The sequence below is a fragment of the Anolis carolinensis genome, chromosome 4 (genome assembly GCF_035594765.1).
Source record: "Anolis carolinensis isolate JA03-04 chromosome 4, rAnoCar3.1.pri, whole genome shotgun sequence".
Lineage (NCBI taxonomy): Eukaryota > Metazoa > Chordata > Lepidosauria > Squamata > Dactyloidae > Anolis > Anolis carolinensis.
This window is the reverse complement of record NC_085844.1, coordinates 146,719,461-146,738,348: the sequence shown is the minus strand read 5'-3', so window position 1 is coordinate 146,738,348 and position 18,888 is coordinate 146,719,461. Positions and strand designations below refer to the sequence as shown.

The 18,888-nt window shown below is 40.3% G+C and overlaps 1 protein-coding gene across 3 annotated transcripts in view; it reads left to right on the top strand.

The window, feature by feature from the left end:
• Window positions 1–18,888, top strand: part of bcar3 (BCAR3 adaptor protein, NSP family member) — a 189,972-nt gene that overhangs the window by 142,989 nt on the left and 28,095 nt on the right. For all 3 annotated transcript variants that reach the window (XM_008109173.3, XM_003220054.4, XM_008109174.3), the window contains one exon: window positions 17,493–17,639. In XM_008109173.3, coding sequence (XP_008107380.2) covers window positions 17,493–17,639 — 147 coding nt within the window. The remainder of the gene's footprint in view (window positions 1–17,492; window positions 17,640–18,888) is intronic.

The window sequence follows — 18,888 nt, the reverse complement described above, 5'->3', positions numbered from 1 at the left end:
TCCATTCTCTAGACACTGAAAATACCTCATCATTCCTGGAGAGAATGTATAGGTAAAGGTTTTCCCCTGACATTAAGTCTAGTCATGCCTGACTCTGGGGGTTGGTGCTCATCTCTATTTCTAAGCCGAAGAGCTGGTGTTGTCTGTAGATGCCTCCTATGTCATGTGGCCGGCATGACTACATGGAGTGCTGTTAATTTCCTGTCAGAGCGCTACCTATTGATCTACTCAGATTTGAATGTTTTCGAACTGCTAAGTTGGCAGAAGCTGGGCCTAACAGTGGGAGCTCACCCTGCTCCCCAGATTTGAACTGCCAACCTTTCAGTCAGCAGGTTCAGCAGCTCAGCGGTTTAACATATGTTACTTACTATATGGACTTACCTGATTGTCTATTCTTCCTGATTTCTGCATTCATTTGAAATTCTATTTTGAGTGAAAATACACACTTTCATATTCATGTTTCAGTCCTTGTTTTCTTTCAAATTATGCATATTGTTTTGAGGCATTGGATCATTTGGGAAATATGAAAGCAGGAAAACAATTGTTTTCCCCACGCTGGAGTAAGAGATGTGCATCAATGGAGTGTATATGAAAATTCACAGAGATTGGATTCAGGCATCTTTATTTAAAATGTAGATTGTCTGCTCAGGCAAAATAGCATAGAAAATGAAGGGGGTGCCCAAAGAAAAATAAGGCTGAGGTCCTATTGGTAGCCCCCCCCCCCCCCCCCGGTTTGTTTATCAGGTTACCCAAAATATTTTCAATCGTCTCTTCTCTTCCTCAGGGAAAACTGGAAGTGATATGCAGTGGTTAAAAATACTCTTATGACCTTTTCATAGAGAAAACACAGTGCTGTTACAACCTATATTTTAAAAGCAATTCCTAAAAAAGACATTTCTTGGATCTACACAGAATCTCTAACTCCCCCCCACCCCCATAGACATAATGTGGGAACCATTTTATTAGTAAAAGTTCAAAACTTTCCATCAAAATCTATCAGCCCTAAGTGTCCCTGACCAGATATAATTTTTATTAAGAAAGCAGGGGCATGCAGCTAATAAAGTATCTTCCTTCCTTCTTTCCTTCCCTGTGAATTGCCTTTCCAGTCTCCTGTTTTCATAATGATAGTGTCGCATCTCCATCAGTGCTACCTGCACACTCTCATAACCCCAATTTGCATATATATCTTCAAATTATTATTCTGAGAGTAATCCTAGTTAGCTATAACTCAAAATCTTATATCAAATAATACTCATAGTTAGCACTGTATAATATGCATAGTATAGTACAGTATAAATTAGTGCAATATAGGATGTAGTATAGTGCAATCCATGTGAGTGTTGTCAGATTTTCAAGACAACAGTAATAAACAGTTGAAATTTGTGATATGCTGAGTTGAGAGTCAGAAAATTAATAACTTTGTCTTCTACCCAAATTACAAATCAAAGTATTGTTTTTAGTCATACTGTTATGTTTCTCTGTAAAATAATATGTTGTCCACAATTATAAATGACACATTGCATACATTTCTGTCTTTATTACCCCCGATGGCTCAGTGTGTTAAAGCGCTGAGCTGCTGAACTTGCGGACCAAAAGGTCCCAGGTTCAAATCCCGGGTGCGCTGTTAGCCCCAGCTCCTGCCAACCTAGGAGTTCGAAAACATGCAAATGTGAGTAGATGGCGGGAAGGTAATGGCACTCCATGCAGTCATGCCGGCCACATGACCTTGGAGATGTCTGTGGACAACGCCAGCTCTTCAACTTAGAAATGGAGATGAGCACCAACCCCCAGAGTCGGTCACGACTGGACTTAACGTCAGGGGAAACCTTTTACCTTTATCCTAATATAGTATTATTGTCATCTTGTTCACTCCATATACAAATAAAAACTTCCAGATTTTAAATATAGTAAGTGAGTCCCCGGTGGCACAGCGGGTTAAACTGTTGAGCTGCTGAACTTGCTGACTGAAAGGTTAGCAGTTCGAATCAAGTGAGTGGGGTAAGCTCCCGCTGTTAGCCCCAGCTTCTGCCTACCTGGCAGGTTGAAAATATACAAATGTGAGTAGATCAATAGGTACCGCTCCATGCAGTCATGCTGGCCACATGAACTGGGAGGCATCTACGGACAACGCTGGCTCTTCGGCTTAGAAACGGAGATGAGCACCAACCCTCAGTGCAGGACATGACTAGACTTAATGTTAGGAGAAAACCTTTACTTTTACCTAAGTGATACCTGCTAGTTCTATAAGAGACAAGCTTTCTGATCTCAAAAAAGGATCATAATAAGGGACACTAGGCCAACCTAGAATATGTGTGTGTTATTCCAGTTAGTATGATTAATTCAGATGTATCAGAGGCTTAGTACAAAAGTAGAATGTCTGAGACTGTAATTGAGTCTGGGGCACACTCCTGATTTCTCATCTTAGTTTGGAAAGTGAAATGATATATTGGATACAACTTACTGTATCTCTGTTGGAAATTCTGTCAGTTGGAAAAGCAATCAGTTTTAGTTCAAAGACATTGCTCTTGTTCAAAAAGAAAACACAAGGTAGCTGACCTGTGGTATCCTCCTCCAATAGACCTATTTGTTGCTCCAATGCCCACAATAGAGCAGAAGCCAGCAGCATGAAAAGCTAAATTTTGAACTATGTGATGCTCTTCCTGGATTGTTTAGTAACACCACATTCTTAACTATAAGAATAACTTGAAAGGGACTATTAGACTGTAAACGGAGCAAAGTTATGCCTTGTGGAATTAATTATAATGTAATCTAGTTATACATTAGTTATTGTCATTTGCACTACAGTAGTACTTCCATATCCATCAGACCGGTTTCTGCAGTGTCATTTATCCACATCCAAAAAAATGTGTCCTCTCTGGACACTTCCTAGGTCTTCCACTTTGGCGTAAAGAGCTGGGCATGTTTAGCCTGCAGAAGAGAAGGCTGAGAGGAAACATGATGGCCATGTATAAATATGAGAGAAGTCATAGGGAGAAGGGAGCAAACTTGTTTTCTGCTGCCCTGGAGACTAGGATGCGGAACAATGGCTTCAAACCAGAGGAAAGAAGATTCCACCTGAACATTAGGAAGAACTTCCTAAATGTAAGAGCTGTATGGCAGTGGAAGTCTCTGCCTTGAAGGGTGGTGGAGGCTCCTTCTTTGGAGGCATTTAAGCAGAGGCTGGATGGCCATCTGTCAGGGGTGCTTTGAATGCGATTTTCCAGCTTCTTGGCAGGGGGTTGGACTGGATGGCCCACGAGGTCTATTCCAACTCAGGATTCTATGACTCTGCGGTATTCTTGGGCCTAAACCTCATTTCAGTAGGGTTTGCTGTTATTCACAGTTTCATGCATTCGCACAAAGTCAGGGAATGTATCCCCCATAGTTGCTTTCGAGCTCTGAGTTACTGGTGTTCAGTTTATCCCTTGAGAGCACCTGTTAAGACCTAAAAGCTCATAAAGTGGATACCCATTCACCATAACAGGTGTTTTACTCATGAGGCATTCGTGAACAGGTCTCTATGGAATACATGGGAAATCCAGAAATTGCATCCCAGGAACCTACATGGGAAGATGCAAGAATAAATGGAGAGAGCCCTAACAGGCACAGCTTATGCATTATACTTAAGGTTGTTTTCAGGATTTATTAAATTGCCAAAGCCATGTTTTTAACCTGGCCTATAAATGTTCGTGTGAATTTTAAGGCATGGGGTTCACCATCAAAGCGGAATCAGAGCCACACGTCTTGACTGTGTTGTCTGTCTTGGCATGAGTCCCTAATACCTAAACCGTGCTGTAGGTTGTCATGGCAACTTTCCGTTGGTTCAATCCGCACGTCTTCGGGGAAAACTAGGGTATCATTTTGTACAGAAATACAGCTGGGCTTGTGCAGAAATCAGGTTCTATTTAGGAGGCTTCCAGCTCTTTAAAATAGATGTGACAAATATAATGTAGGATTTTCAGGCCTATACTGTGTCATGTATAATTAAATTCAAGGATTTTCTATTTACAGCCCAGAGGTCCAGAAAGAGTTGCCCAAATTACTTGTGGGTGTTAGGGGAACTAGCCAGCATAATGGCAAGTTGGTAGCCACACATTTTGGCTCATTGCTGTCAATAGGAATGCACTTTTTACGGATTGATGATGATAAATGGAAGCTCTTACATGCCTGAGATCCAGAGTCACCCGCAGAACAATAGCATGCCACTCAGATTTGCAGAACAACAATACAGGAACTTTACTGATTTCAAGAGATAAAAAAGTATTTACAATGATCCCTCTGATCACTTACAGAAGTCTACGGTCATAAATAGTCCTTTCCCAGTCCACAAATCTGCTTCAGAGAAGAATACAGTCCTGGTTCTTCTCCCTCATTTCTCAGCAGCAAACAGATCTCAAAATAGCAAGGCCTCTCAGAGTACACTGCTCTCTTCACCAACAGTACTCAGTCAACACTGAAAATTTGTCCAAACTGGTTCTGCAGCAGCAGAACAGAATCAGATCAATCCCCAGGTCTTTGCAGGCTTCATGGACTTCATTTTCCAGTTAACACACACAGCACAGTGCCTTTGCAAACCATGCCACACTTGTGAAGCATGGAGGATGGTGTGGACTTGGATTTTCTCATGTGGGATAACACTAGCATTGTGAGGCAGCCATTTGAGTCAGCAGCAGAGGCAATCCCTTGACTTTTCTTTTCTTTGTGAGCTATAAAGCCCTACATGGTTCACGACCAGGATATCTGAAGAATCATATCATATCACCCATATGAGCCTTCACCTCTTGGTGAATGAGGAACCTCAGATATGTTGCTGTTCATACTCAGTCAGGATGAATGTTTCCTCTTTCACCCCAAACAGTTGATTGCTATTTAGTTGTGTACTCTCCTCAACTGCGAAGGGCTTCAAAAATCAGAAAGCAAGAGTCCCTCTAACCTCAAGGATGCAACAGGTTCACTTTATTTTCCACTCAGACGAAGATGCCTGCTGTGTTTTCAATCACAACACAACTCATTTAGAAGCCGTTGCCTGCAAGAGCTCACAGTAGAAACAAATGATTTAGTCTCCAAGGCCTCACACAGAAATCATTGATTTCATTAGCTGCTGCAGAACAAGCAGCAAATTATTTTGGTATTTTTCAAGGTACAACAAATTCTAACCTGAGAAGGCAAAGAAAGTGATCAGAATGCAAAGTCCTTTGGGTATAGCAGTGCTAGAAAGATGGAAAGCTGGGATGGAATATGAGACAGGTGCAAAAAAGCCAGAATTTATATAATAATGCTTGCTCTTTGGCTCAAATCCTATGCCCCTTGTCATCTAACTACCATAGATCATGTGCATGAATGCAAGTAATTTACACTGTTTATGCTACAAGTATCAGCTGCTGGTGGGGAGTAAGCAGCAGCAGAACCACAAGAAGTTGCAAGGGTGAATTCAACCCTTCTCTCCCATTAGTGAAATTAAATTATGTTATTTCCTCATCTGTTGTTTTCTGTCTGAAGGAAACAATTTTGGGCAAACAGTCATTATCAGAAAACTCATAATATGGCATATTCCTGATCCAAAATACTTAGGATGAGAAGTATTTTGGATTTCAACTTTTTCTGATTTTGAAATACTCATAGAGTACTTGCATATACAGACATAATGAAATATCCTGAAGATGGGAGCCAGGTCTAAACAAGAGATGGCATATCAGTCTGAAAATGCATGTTCTATAAAAAGTGGTTCTTAATGAAAATAATTTGTTTGGCTACTTGTGAGTCTAATGAGATCCATGGGGTGCATTTATAACTTTGTTTCAAACAGCAATCAATTATTTGGTATCATAATCTTCAATGAATGCTTACATATGTAGCAGTAGTGCTCTCAAAAAATGTTCAGCCTCTGATAAGATTATTGGGGCACTATTACTATTCCTTTTAATACCACTACAACTCTTATCAGAAATGCTTGGGACCAGAAGCACTTGGGATTTTGGAATACCGTATTTGCATAGGGGACCCAAATCTCAATAAAAAGACCATCTTGCACACATAGATAAAGTTAAAGATTTCTCCCTGACATTGAATCTAGTCATGTCCAACTCTGGGGGTTGGTGCTCATCTCCATTTCTAAGCCGAAGAGCCAGCGTTGTCTGTAGACACCTCCAAAGCCATATGGCCAGCATGACTGCATGGAGCATTGTTACCTTCCTGCTGGAGCGGTTTTCAAACTGCTAGGTTGGTAGAAGCTAGGGCTAACAGTGGGAGCTCACCCCCTCCCCGGATTCAAACTGTTGGCCTTTCAGTCAGCAAGTTCAGCAGCTCAGCGTTTTAACCCGCTGCGCCAAGACTCATCAGGTTGCCATGGTGTACTGACTTGCTGTAGGTGTAGTTGGTGATCTTTTCTGGCAAGAAGACAAACATTGCGGTAAACTATTGTGGGTGTTCTGTCTCCATCTCTGCAGTGATTTCTCTCCCCTTGCTCCCTTCACTATAGATTCACATTGTTTCTCGCTTTTTCCTGTATTCCTTGAAACTTTCTTCTATGACAGCTCTTTTGTTCCCATGAAGTCTAGCAGCAGTGATCCAATTATTCCGAAGCTGCCCCAGCGTTGTCTGCAGGCTAAACAGGAAAATGTGATCCCCAATAGTTGCCATTGCTGTACTGTATCTGCTCTGCCTTATTATATCTGGGGAGAGAGTTTCTTTGTGGAGATAGGAAATAGAGGCAAGGGGAAAATGTGGATGAAAAAATTGTTGATTCTACAAATTAGTGTCAAAATCTCATTAATAAAGCTGGATATTGTTGCCGTAGTTTTGATGTAATGATCTGATGTAATGATATTCATCTGACAAAACCATAGTTTATCTGTCCTAGAATGAATGATATGTCTGCACATTCCCTTCTCCTGCCCCAAACCTGTCTCTGAAAATCTGTTTCTTGATGACCATCATGGGAAAGCTATAATTTGAGATTTCTCTTTCACCGGGGTTGTGGTTTCCGTGATAGCAAAGTAGAGGAACTATGAGCCTGTTCGTGACTTTAAGAGACTGCAGTTATATCCAAAGTAATAAACAATTTTCAATGTTAACTCAAAGGAAAGGTAGAAAATAGTTTCAATATACAGTAGAGTCTCACTTATCCAAGCCTCGCTTATCCAAGCCTCTGGATAATCCAAGCCATTTTTGTAGTCAATGTTTTCAATATATCGTGATATTTTGGTGCTAAATTCGTAAATACAGTAATTACAACATAACATTACTGCGCATTGAACTACTTTTTCTGTCAAATTTGTGGTATAACATGTTTTGGTGCTTGATCTGTAAAATCATAACCTAATTTGATGTTTAATAGGCTTTTCCTTCAGCCCTCCTTATTATCCAAGATATTCGCTTATCCAAGCTTCTGCCGGCCCGTTTAGCTTGGATAAGTGAGACTCTACTGTATACTCTAAAACAAAAGGCCAATGGGGTCCAGGGAGCACTGCTATTGAGCTTAAAGGATCTCTTATGGTTTATCAGCAATCTTTTTGCCCCCCAAAATGTTTAAGCAGTATTGCTTGAAAACAGTTCAAAATACTGTATACTGTACCTTCTAGATGGACATAGCATTTACTGTGAACACTAACCCTGTATCTTGTCAGACAATATCTCTAATACTCTGGATACTCTAATATATTTTGAGCTAGTGAAATGTTGTCCTTGGACACACACACACACACACACACGACAATTCCAAGAGTCAAAATGACTGCCAAATGCATTTTAATATTTCCATGATGTCATTTTCTATTCTTGTCAATACAGCAGCAGTGGTAAATAAAAAGGGTTAAGAACCTGCACCAAGCATATTTCACTTTGTGTTCTCTGTTGTGTAGAATTAGCTAGGAATAGCTGCCTTGTAACATTGCCATCCCCTTCACTGCCCTGCTTCAACCTGTTATTGTCCCCATACAACCCTAAATGCTAGATTTATTGTCCTGAGCCTTGTTGCTATTGTAAATTATAAATCCCTTGGCAGAATGGTTCTGCCCTGCCTGTCTCATTTTGTGTATCTTTGGCAAACTGTAGAGTTTGATTTGATTTAGATAATAATCTTCAATATTCTGGATGTTGAGGTTGCTCAACAGTAGCACTTAGGTGCTAAATAAGAAGCTTTTTACAGGCAGCTCCTGGGGTTTAATTGAATGTTATCATGGTGAGTCTCTATGTGTAGCAGCAGGAAGTGGATAAAATCCTTCAGAGAAGGCAGAAGGCAACATGGAATTGCTCCATCTACTCAAAAACCCATCAGGATATTAGATCTCTCTCTCTCTCTCTCAAATCAGAGAAAGTATGTAGCTTATATGTATGTAGGATATATATGTATGTTTCTTCAAGTCATTTGTTGACTTATAATAACTCCATGTATTTTGCAGGGTTTTCTTTGGCAAGGAATACAACAGAATTTGTTTAATCAGTTCCTTCCCCTGCACCTGGTTTTCATTGGTGTCTCCTATCTAAGTACCATAATAATAATAATAATAATAATAATAATAATAATAATAATAATAATAATAACAACAACAACAACAACAACAACAACAACAACAACAACAACAACAACTTTATTTGTACCCTGCTCCATCTCACGAAGGACTTGGGGTGGCTTACACTGGGACAAGCCCAAAACAGTATTACATCAATAAAAACAGTAACACAATAAAATCATAATATAATAACACATCTTACAAAAGTTAAAATAACTTAAAACATACAGTAATTCCAATCCGTAGTCAAGCAGCATGGGCCATGGGCCATTTTAAGGGGAATGGAAATCTGAAAATGCATATTCTTCTATGACTAGGGATGGGAATGACTAAAGGTAATAAAGTGCATGGAATGGCCAAGGCCTAGGCAAAGTGCATGGACAATTAATTATCAGTTATGAGAAGGCACCTGTGAACATCCAAGTTTTCAGTTTCTTCCGGAAGGAATCTGGACCCTGCTTAGCTTCCAAGATCAGATCAAGACTGATGTCTTTAAGACCTGGAGAAGATTATATGGTCACATCACCTTTGTGCACACATTAACAGTTATGTATTGTGTGCTTTAGGATAGTTGCTGTCTGTTCCCATGTTATCACAGAAGCCTTTGAGTGAATGGTATCTCACAAATGGGAAAATAAGATGACAAATCTATGAAGGAAGAGCGAGAGTAATTACTTTCACCAGTAACTATGTTGGGGCGGGGGATTATAATTTAGAGACCTCGGTGCAACCTTTTGAAACATGCATTTTTTAGATGGCTAACCAATATAAATCCCTTTGCACTTTACACATTCTCAGAGACACTGCTTCAGAATTTCCATGACTGAGTCTTGATATTTGAAGAAGGCTCTGGAGCCATGCTTTAGCTTGTGAGTGAGTGGATCCACACTCTTATTTGGCTGTCTCTTTTTCTGATGGCGGAACAGGCATGTGTGACTTTGCATACAGAATATAAAAGATGACAAGACTGTGATCTTTGTTCGGTCTTAAAAATACGGGAGAGGAGAAGAACTGTGCAAATTGAGTATACTGTACCTATTTATGAGTCAGTGTGGAGGGACAGATTATTATGTGTTTTAGAGAGCTACACAGACTGAAAGAACATAAATCAAGTATGATGTGAATTGATCCATAGTTTTGCATCTTGCTGAGGTCGGAAGGACAACAGTGTAATGAGGTGTGAAGTATGGTGTGAATTATGGCAGTCTGAAATATAATGTAAATTTGAAACAACCCCTGAAATACTTTGGTGTCAGATTTGTACCATGTTTCCCCGAAAATAAGACAGTGTCTTATATTAATTTTTGCTCCCAAAGATGCTCTAGGTCTTATTTTCAGGGGATGTCTTATTTTTCCATGAAGAAGAATTCACATTTATTGTTGAACAAAAAAATGAACATTTATTATATACTGTACAGCAGTTGTTATCACAAACCAGACTAACTGAGTCCTATCAAGAATTTCTTGTTACTGCCGTTATTTCCATGTACAACACTCTATATTGCGTACATTTACCAATCCTGCATGCTTCGGGGGGCATGCTTCCAAACAAAAACTTTGCTAGGTCTTACTTTCAGGGGAGGCCTTATATTTAGCAATTCAGCAAAACCTCTACTAGGTCTTATTTTCTGGGGATGTCTTATTTTAGGGGAAACAGGGTAGTACTTCATAAAACCCCAAACTACTCAATAGTTCATTTTAAAAACATATATTGGCAAGGTTTGAACAGAATCGTTTGACATGGGCCGTATAGACTCAAGTATAAGCTGACCCAAGGCACTTAATTTTACCACAAAAAAACTGGGAAAGCTTATTGACTCGAGTATAAGTCAAGGGTGGGAAATGCAGCAGCTATGGGTCAAATTCAAAAATAAAAATAGATTCTAATACAATTACATTAATGAAGCATCAGTAGGTTAAGTGCTTTTGAATATTTCCATAAAACTGTAATTTAAGATAATAATAAGACTTTAATACATTAAGATTGTCCAACTTTGATTACCTATATACTCGAGTATAAGCCAACCCGAATATAAGCCAATGAAGCATCAGTAGGTTAAGTGCTTTTGAATATTTCCATAAAACTGTAATTTAAGATAATAATAAGACTTTAATACATTAAGATTGTCCAACTTTGATTACCTATATACTCGAGTATAAGCCAACCCGAATATAAGCCAACACGGACCTTCACTCGAGTATAAGTCAAGGGAGGCTTTTTCAGCCCTAAAAAGTGCTGAAAACAGCTTATACTCTAGTATATATTGTAATCACTGGGGCATCTGTTGTGCCTGACCATCTGTACACTGATAAAAAGGTAAAGGTTTCCCCTTGACATCTGGGGGTCCGACTCTGGGGGGTTGGTATTCATCTCCATTTCTAAGATGAAGAGCCAGCGTTGTCCATAGATGTCTCTTAGGTTATGTGGCAGGCATGACTGCATGGAATGCCATAACCTTCCCACCAAAACAGTACCTATTGATCTACTCATATTTGCAAGTTTTTGAACTTCCAGGTTGGCAGGAGCTGGGACTAGCAACAGGAGCTCACCCCATCCCATGGATGTGAACTGCTGACCTTCCAGTCAGCAAGTTCTGCAGCTTAGCGGTCTAACCTGCTACGCCACTGCAGCCCCACATACACATACACTGATACACTGATATCATACACTGATAGTCAATCTAAAAATATTTGCAAGCATAAAAAGAAATCACATGCTGGATCAAAACATGTCTGTTAAAGTTCATGACAAAATCTAATCCCACGTTAAATCACATTTAAATACAAGCCATTTATAACAAGCCTATTCACAAAAGATTCATTACGAAAAAGCAAAAAGGAAAGAAAATGGGAAACAGCATCTCTTGTAGCTGGAAAACCTTTACAATTTTATTATTTATTTATTTACATCATTTCTATCCCGCCTTTCCCACCTGAGGGCAAAATTCGATGCCAATAAACAACAATACAGTAGAATAAAACATAAAGCAATTAAAAACAACTAGGCAGTACACAATAAAACAATATAACAATTTAAAACATATAAAGCGCTTAAAACCATTCATCCAAAGAACCTTGCGCATAATCCTTGATCCAGACTGAGTCGAAGCCGTCAGAGCTTATTCTTTAAATGCTTGCACACATAGCCAGGTCTTCAATTTCTTTCTAAAGCCCAGAAGGGGTGGAGCCTGCCAGATTGGGGAGGGAGTTCCACAGCCGTGGAGCCACCACTGAGAAGGCCCTGCCTCTCGTCCCCACCAGCCGCACTTGCGAGGCAGGTGGGACCAAGAGCAGGGCCTACTCAGACGATCTTAAAGTTCTCGTAGGCTCATAGGAGGAGATACGTTCAGATCCCTGGGATAACTGGGAAATGGGTACAAAATGAGCTATTATAAAGATCCGGTTATATAAATAGGCTACTGGGTTGTATCACTTAAATTATCATACAAGTTTATAAACTAGAGTTTAGTAACATTCTGTGTGTCTATATTTGCCTGTTGAATCATGGGAATGTCATGGGATCATCTTTGGCAAAGAATATTCAGATGTGGTTTTTACCACTTCCTTCCTCCAAAATATTGCCTACAGCACCCACTATTCACTGATCTAAACAGGATTGACCCTGGTGATTTTAGAATTATTTAGGCTTTCTTTTTTAAAGCAATTCCCAGAATATCTAGGCCAGCATGGGAATGCCATGGGGGATTCTGAGAATTGCTGCCCTCCAGGAGCTTTGCTAAATGCTGATATAAGCTGTTATCCCCCTGTGATACAGCCCACCATTTCTAAAGCTCTTAGAAAACTTAAGAAAGAAAGAAAATTAACCATGGACCCAGCCTGGACTGCTCAGCATGTCTGAACAGTCATAGCTAAAAAGAGCCTTTCTTCTTGGCATAGTTCCATCAGGAATAATGCTCTCTTAACAATATGGCTAAATTACTTTAGTAGACTAGTGTTACAATGAACTATTGAGGGGCATCCTTAACAAAATGCATGTCTTCAAGTTCATACTGTATATGCTATAAAGATGAACCTAAAGGAAACACTTTAAGCTAGAGCATTCATTGAAAGTCCCAGATTGAATGAGGATTTGTGTCATTCACTCTGCTTTTTTAATTCCCATCCCCAGTAGGGAGGCATTCATTTCACTGGAGGGGCCTGGGAGTTCGTCCAAGTTCCTGAGAGGAAATACGGAGCCATGGGAAAAAATGTTTCTGTGGTTATCGTTGCATGGTAACATGCAGCCTGCCGTCCTGGTGTCTCCATATCTGTGTCACTTTATTTCTGTTTCTTCCGTAGATGTTGCAAGGAAAGATTTATTTAGCACCCGGCAGGCTGCCACAAATACTCCCGGAATCCATATTGCATTGGACTTTTTGAGTGGCAGTTTTATCAGGAGAACTGCAAAAACTTCTACTGGTTATTCTTTTTTTCTGGAGACTTCTCCATGTCTAGTGTGCTTTTTTGTAGGGCCAGAATAATAAGCATGGAGAGTATGCGGATCCCATCCCAATTACTTTTGTTGTCTTTTCACTGCAGCCTTCTGCTAGACCAGGGGTGTCACATTCATTTCACCAGAAGTGACATCAGCATTATGGTTGCCTTCAAAGTGCTGGTTGTAACTGTAAGAATGTATACATTTAACCATGTTGCCCTGGCATTGAAAGCCTTGTGGGCCACATTAAATAACATGGTGGGGTGGATTCAGCCTGTGGGCCTTATGTTTGGCATGCGTTGTTGGACGTGTGGGCTTATTAACAAAAGACGCTCTCCAGAAATGTATAGCAGAGTAACTTATTAGCAGCACCATGACCCAGCACCAGAAGCCAAAAGTGAGCAAAAGAACAAAAACACAGAGACCAATGTTATCTCTTCCTTAGGCTTTTCTTTATAGCAAAATACAAAAACAAGGTTTCCATAACACTATTAACGTTCTTTATACTTCCTTCTTTGTTTCCATGTTGGGCTTCTTTCTCGTGCAGATAAACAGCTTCGCATTCACAGAGCTTTACACACTGCAGCCTTCACCCAGAAGCTTCACACATAAGGCCTTCAACCTGGAGCTTCTCTCACTGAAACTCACACAGAGGCCTTCTCTCACTGTGACTGACTAACACTGAGGTCGACCTCACACTGAGGCGTTCTCTCACTGAGGCTAACACACCTAAGGACGACACTAGCTTTGGCCCACTAACTCTAACAGGCTTTGGCCTACTCACTCTCCATGCTTGCTTATTTAACTCTTTCAGTGCATGACTCACTTTTTTATAATTAAAAATACCTATTTGATTTTTAATATTTCTGACACGTGTATCCTAAACTTTGTGTGTCATTGAGTATTAATGAACAAAGACAGTACGGAACAAGGCCAAGGAGTCTACTGGTGTGAAAGATCTCTTCTACTTGCTATCCCAAAGTTATTCAATAGGAGAAAGGAGTTGTGCTTCTGGAACTTGGAGTCTATAATATTAATAGTATTGCATAATTTGGTGTCCACATCCAGTTTTTCCTGTGTGTTCTGCCCCCACACTAGCTATTTATTTGGAAGGTGTCTGTGATGCCAGGAGCAGATTGAATGCTACACATTTGAAGTAAAAACAACAATTTATTAAATAACAGATCTCAAACTTCCTCTCCTCCACAGTTTTACTGCCAGTCTTTGTGAAGGGAGGTAAAGGCCTTGAAGCATGACCACAGTTCTAACTAGATGTTACTTTAATATAGCTCCAATTGGATCTCAATCAGTTATATCTCCGACGTGGCTTTAGTTTGTGTCTTTGCTTTTATCTAGCTTTGATGAGACTTGTGTGTCTTCAATGTGACTTGTGTGGCTTCAACATTCTTCCACCTTCCGTACTCTTCACCTTCCAATACCACACTGCCTGACTCCCCAAGGAGCTAGAAGGGACTAGTATGGCATGTATTGTAACTGATTCATATAATTTGTATACTACAGCCAAAGCAGACTTTGCAAAATTTAATTGGTTAATTTATCTCTTCTGTCTGATCACTGATTGGAAATAAAAACAGATGAAGTTTGAGCAGAAGATGCAGTATTCTTCTAGGTTTCATCCAACGCATAGGCTAGAGTTGGAATATAAATAAAATATACGGCAATAGAAGACACTGATTTCTCATGTATGTCACTGATTTGGAGGCATCACGTTGCTTCAGGTTATGGTCCTGTTGAGAGATAGGTCATCACATACAAGTAATCCAGATAATAAAAAAAGCAAATCTATCTGGGTAAGAGTAAAATGTCATTGTATCTGATGTCTGCTTTTTGAAACAAAATCTGCAATAGCAGCAGGAATGCCAGCTGCTCACAATTAAAACACCATTTCAACCCTTGCTCTCTTTCGAAAGGAAGAGGGTAGAAGTAGACTAGAGAGGGAAGAGCAAAATGTGGGGAGGATTACTTTAGTTCTTCATACAGCTTTTAATTTAACCCTACAACTCCTAATGCAGTGTTCTTAAAAAACAAAACAGTTGAGCTGTAATGAAAGCTCCCAGGATGAGAGCCGCTCTTTTGACAGACTGCTGACATAATGCCAAGAAGGATTGTGAGAATATGTCAACAAGAACCCATCAAAGAGGGATGTTGGAACAAGAGAGGGTCACTTGTAATGCAAAAAGTGGTGCAGAGAGAATATGAAATTAAAATTAGACCAGTTGTGTTCTTTGTGCTTCACCAAAAGCACAATTGTTCAATGGCACCAACACAGCTGTTAGTGGCAGAAGGTTTCTGGCAGAGATGGATTCAGAATCAGTCCAAGACATTTTGCTGTCTGAAGACAAGATGATACCATCTCTCCTTCGTCACACTTGAGATCTCGTTTAGTGGCCAGGGGAGATTATGTGATGTACTCAGCTATCTTTGCCAGTGGAGAGGAACACTTCAGGGGAAAGAGCTGGGAAGCTGTCACTGCTGTCCATAAGCATTCATTGCCTGGGAGTGGCTTTCACACATCTTGTTCTATGGGGAACAGAGTTAGATGCATCATGGAAGGAACTGCAGGAGCTTCTTGCAAAAATTAGAAAATGTGGTTTGGCATTTTCTTAGGAATATATTTCTATTTTGTTTGGTTTTGCTTCACTACAGTGTTTGGGCATAACTCGCAACTGGTATGAACCATATGTGAAATTTGAGTCTAGTACTACCTATACAAAGTCATTATTATAGGCTGATGTGCCATTCAATATTTGTGATATTGTAAGCTGTATTTAGGACCTTGTAAATACTGGGATTCGTGTTTACAATCATTGCATCATTGCACTATCCTGTGGGAGGCTTCTCTTGTGCCCCCAGCAAACATCCGGGTATCTCCTGGGCAACGTCTTTGCAAATGGCCAATTCTCTCACACCAGAAGCAACTTGTAGTTTCTCAAATGGCTCCTGACATGGGAAAAAACATAGCAAACCCTACACCCAGGGCCGTAGCCAGAAAATTTTTTTGGGGGGAGGGGGGTTGAAAATTTGGAGGGGGGGGTTTAAATCCCTCCTCCCCCCGCTACAGGCCTGTCAATATCTGCTTGAGATAGTGCCTGGAGGGACTCTTAATTTTGTGCATCTCATAGACTTAGCATGGGGATTTGGTTAACCAGTTAAAATTCATAGAATCATAGAATAATAGAGTTGGAAGAGACCTCATGGGCCATCTAGTCCAACCCCCCGCCAATTCATGAGTAAACCAGGTTTTTTTTTAACCTGAAAAATTTCGGAGGGGGGTTTGAACCCCTAACCCACACCCCCCACTCCCCAGCTACAGGCCTGCCTATACCCACCTTAGAAGTCAGGCAGTTGTGCCTGCCACTTGGGTATTTCTGTGTCTCTAGTCTAGACCAAGGTGGTTAGCAAAGAAACATGCAGCACTTTCACGGCATAACAGTGTTCCCCTTGTATACAGTGTTCCCTCGTTTCTTGCGGTTCGCTTTTCACTCCCTCGCTATTTCACGGTTTTTAAATAAACACTAAAATAATATTATAAATCATAAAAACTTATGATTTACAGTGATGGTGGTCTCAGTCGGGTGCGGGCGGCAGGGTGGAGAAGGAGCCCAAACGGCAGCGGGAGGAGAAGGAGGTGACACCATGTTCCCCTGCCTCTTTCTTCCCTCCCTCCCTCCCTCCCTCTTTCTACTTCCTTCCTAAAGAAAAGTCTAGTGTCCCTACTTCGCGGATTTTCACTTATCGCGGGTGGTCCTGGAATGTAACCCCCACAATAAGTGAGGGAACACTGTATTGGCATAGTTCACTAACAAGAATTCAGCCCAACTCTGTACATTTTAAGAAATCAATTAAGCCCAAAGGCCTTGATGAAAAGCCATGCTTTAGCCTGACAAAAGTATGAAGTATCGGCCCATATCAACAATGCAGGCCATAGCAGATGAAACTCTCTCCTGTGTACTCAGTGCTGAATTGCCAACAACAGCCTTCCCCAAGTGTTTTGAACTACAGTCCCATACAATTGATCATACTAGCCAGAGCTGATGGGAGTTGGAGCCTGAAATGTTTGGAGGATGTTTGATTTGACTGGTCTGCAGTCACTGGAGCTTTTAGTCTTTCCCAGCCCTTACCTGAAGATGCCAGGGCTTGAACTTAGGACTGTTCTTTATAAACCATGTGGCTGAAAAATGAGCTACTATGTCTCTCTTTCCAGTTAGGGTCTTTTTCTTTCTTCTATGTGAAACATTTTTATTGGAGAAAGTCCATAAATGACTCAGCAGGTAGGCACACCAGTTATTATCTCCGCCATCCAGGTGGGACATTTATGATACACTTTGCAACATGTAATCATTACCTAGATTCTCACCTGGCGGTAGCCTTCACAGCTACTGCTTAGAGATGATCAAAGTCTTAGAGGGAGGCAGAGCACAAGCTCCATTGGCTGTTGTGGACCTCCTGACACATGGGGGAAAATGAAAGATAAGGAGTTTCTTACCAGATCTGGAATAATCAAACTCTTTCTTTCTCTTTATCAGTTTTCCAAGGAGAGGCAGGTGATGGAGAGGCAGGTGACAATGGACAGCTCCCCAGAAAAACTGAAGAAAGAGTTGGAAGAGGAGCTGCAGATGAGCAGTGAAGATCTGCGAAGCCACGCCTGGTATCACGGACGTATTCCACGCCAGGTACGTCTTGCCTTAGTCCCCCATTCAGGCACTTCTGCCAGCTTGTTTTCCTCCATTTGGTTTTGCTTGTGACATTTAGCTATGTTATCATTCTACCCAGCATTTCAAGGGAAGCAATAAGGTTACGTCTCCTCCTCCTCCTCCTTGTCCTCCTTTTTTTTTCAAACTGGATCCAGTTGATCAGAAATATTTAAGACAGGAATATGAATGATAGGGCACATCTATCACTTATTTTTAAAAGCAGTGAGATGACCTGAACAAATCGTTCGGATTAGAGAAGCATTTATATACATAAGTGAAAATGAAACAGAAAGTTATTTCTTCCAGCAAGAGGAGTATCAATCTGATTGGAACTTGGAAAAATTACTTTTTTGGGAGCAAAAGTCCTAGAATCGCCCACTACGCATCATAGTAGCAGATTGGGGAACTATGAAGGTTGCAGTCCAGAAATATAACTTTTCCAAGTTTTAGTCTGGTAGAACTCTGTTGTATGTGTTGCCCATTTAGAGCAGTAGTGAATCATTCAAGTATGGAAGATCCCAGGATTGCTTTCTTTACCTTTAATTATCATTCATCTTGCGACTGAATAGAGAAACGTGATCAATGCTGAAATCCCTTAGTTAGTTGTATCCTTTGACCCATTCTAACTCTCCATGAACTTGTATACTTAGCTTCTGAATCCAATTATATCACTAGCATTTGAGATCTAAAATAATCTTCTGTACCATGTCTTAAATGTCTGTAGTTGGGAATACAGCCATGTGTTCATGTCAGGGGAAAACCCTGTTTATAGGTTTGTCACATAAGTACAGAATATACTACATGCTACAAAACCTATCTGTCCTGAAAATATCAGCTTTCAGTTTTACATATAGCAGTCAAATTCTTATGGTTTTTATATTTTGCCTTTTTTCTATTGTTCTCTGATAGCTTTTCCTGTACAAAAGGCCTTCAGTTTTTTGAACACCCAAATAAGTACATATTGAATATGTTTATTTTAAAACTAGCTTGGGTACCCAGCAGTGCCCAAGTTATTTGAAAAGGGCCTTGTTTTTTTTTTGTGTTTTTTTTTTGATATTAGGTAATATCAGTTTGGTCATATGTTACATTATTTCTTAGAAAAAACTCAGTCTTTCCTGTTGTTTTTTATGAATGCTCCAATTAGAAAATGCATAAGGATGTGGGTGAACTACAATTCCCAAAAATCTTGGGACAATCCTCCCAAAACTCTCCAGTATTCACAGGTGGC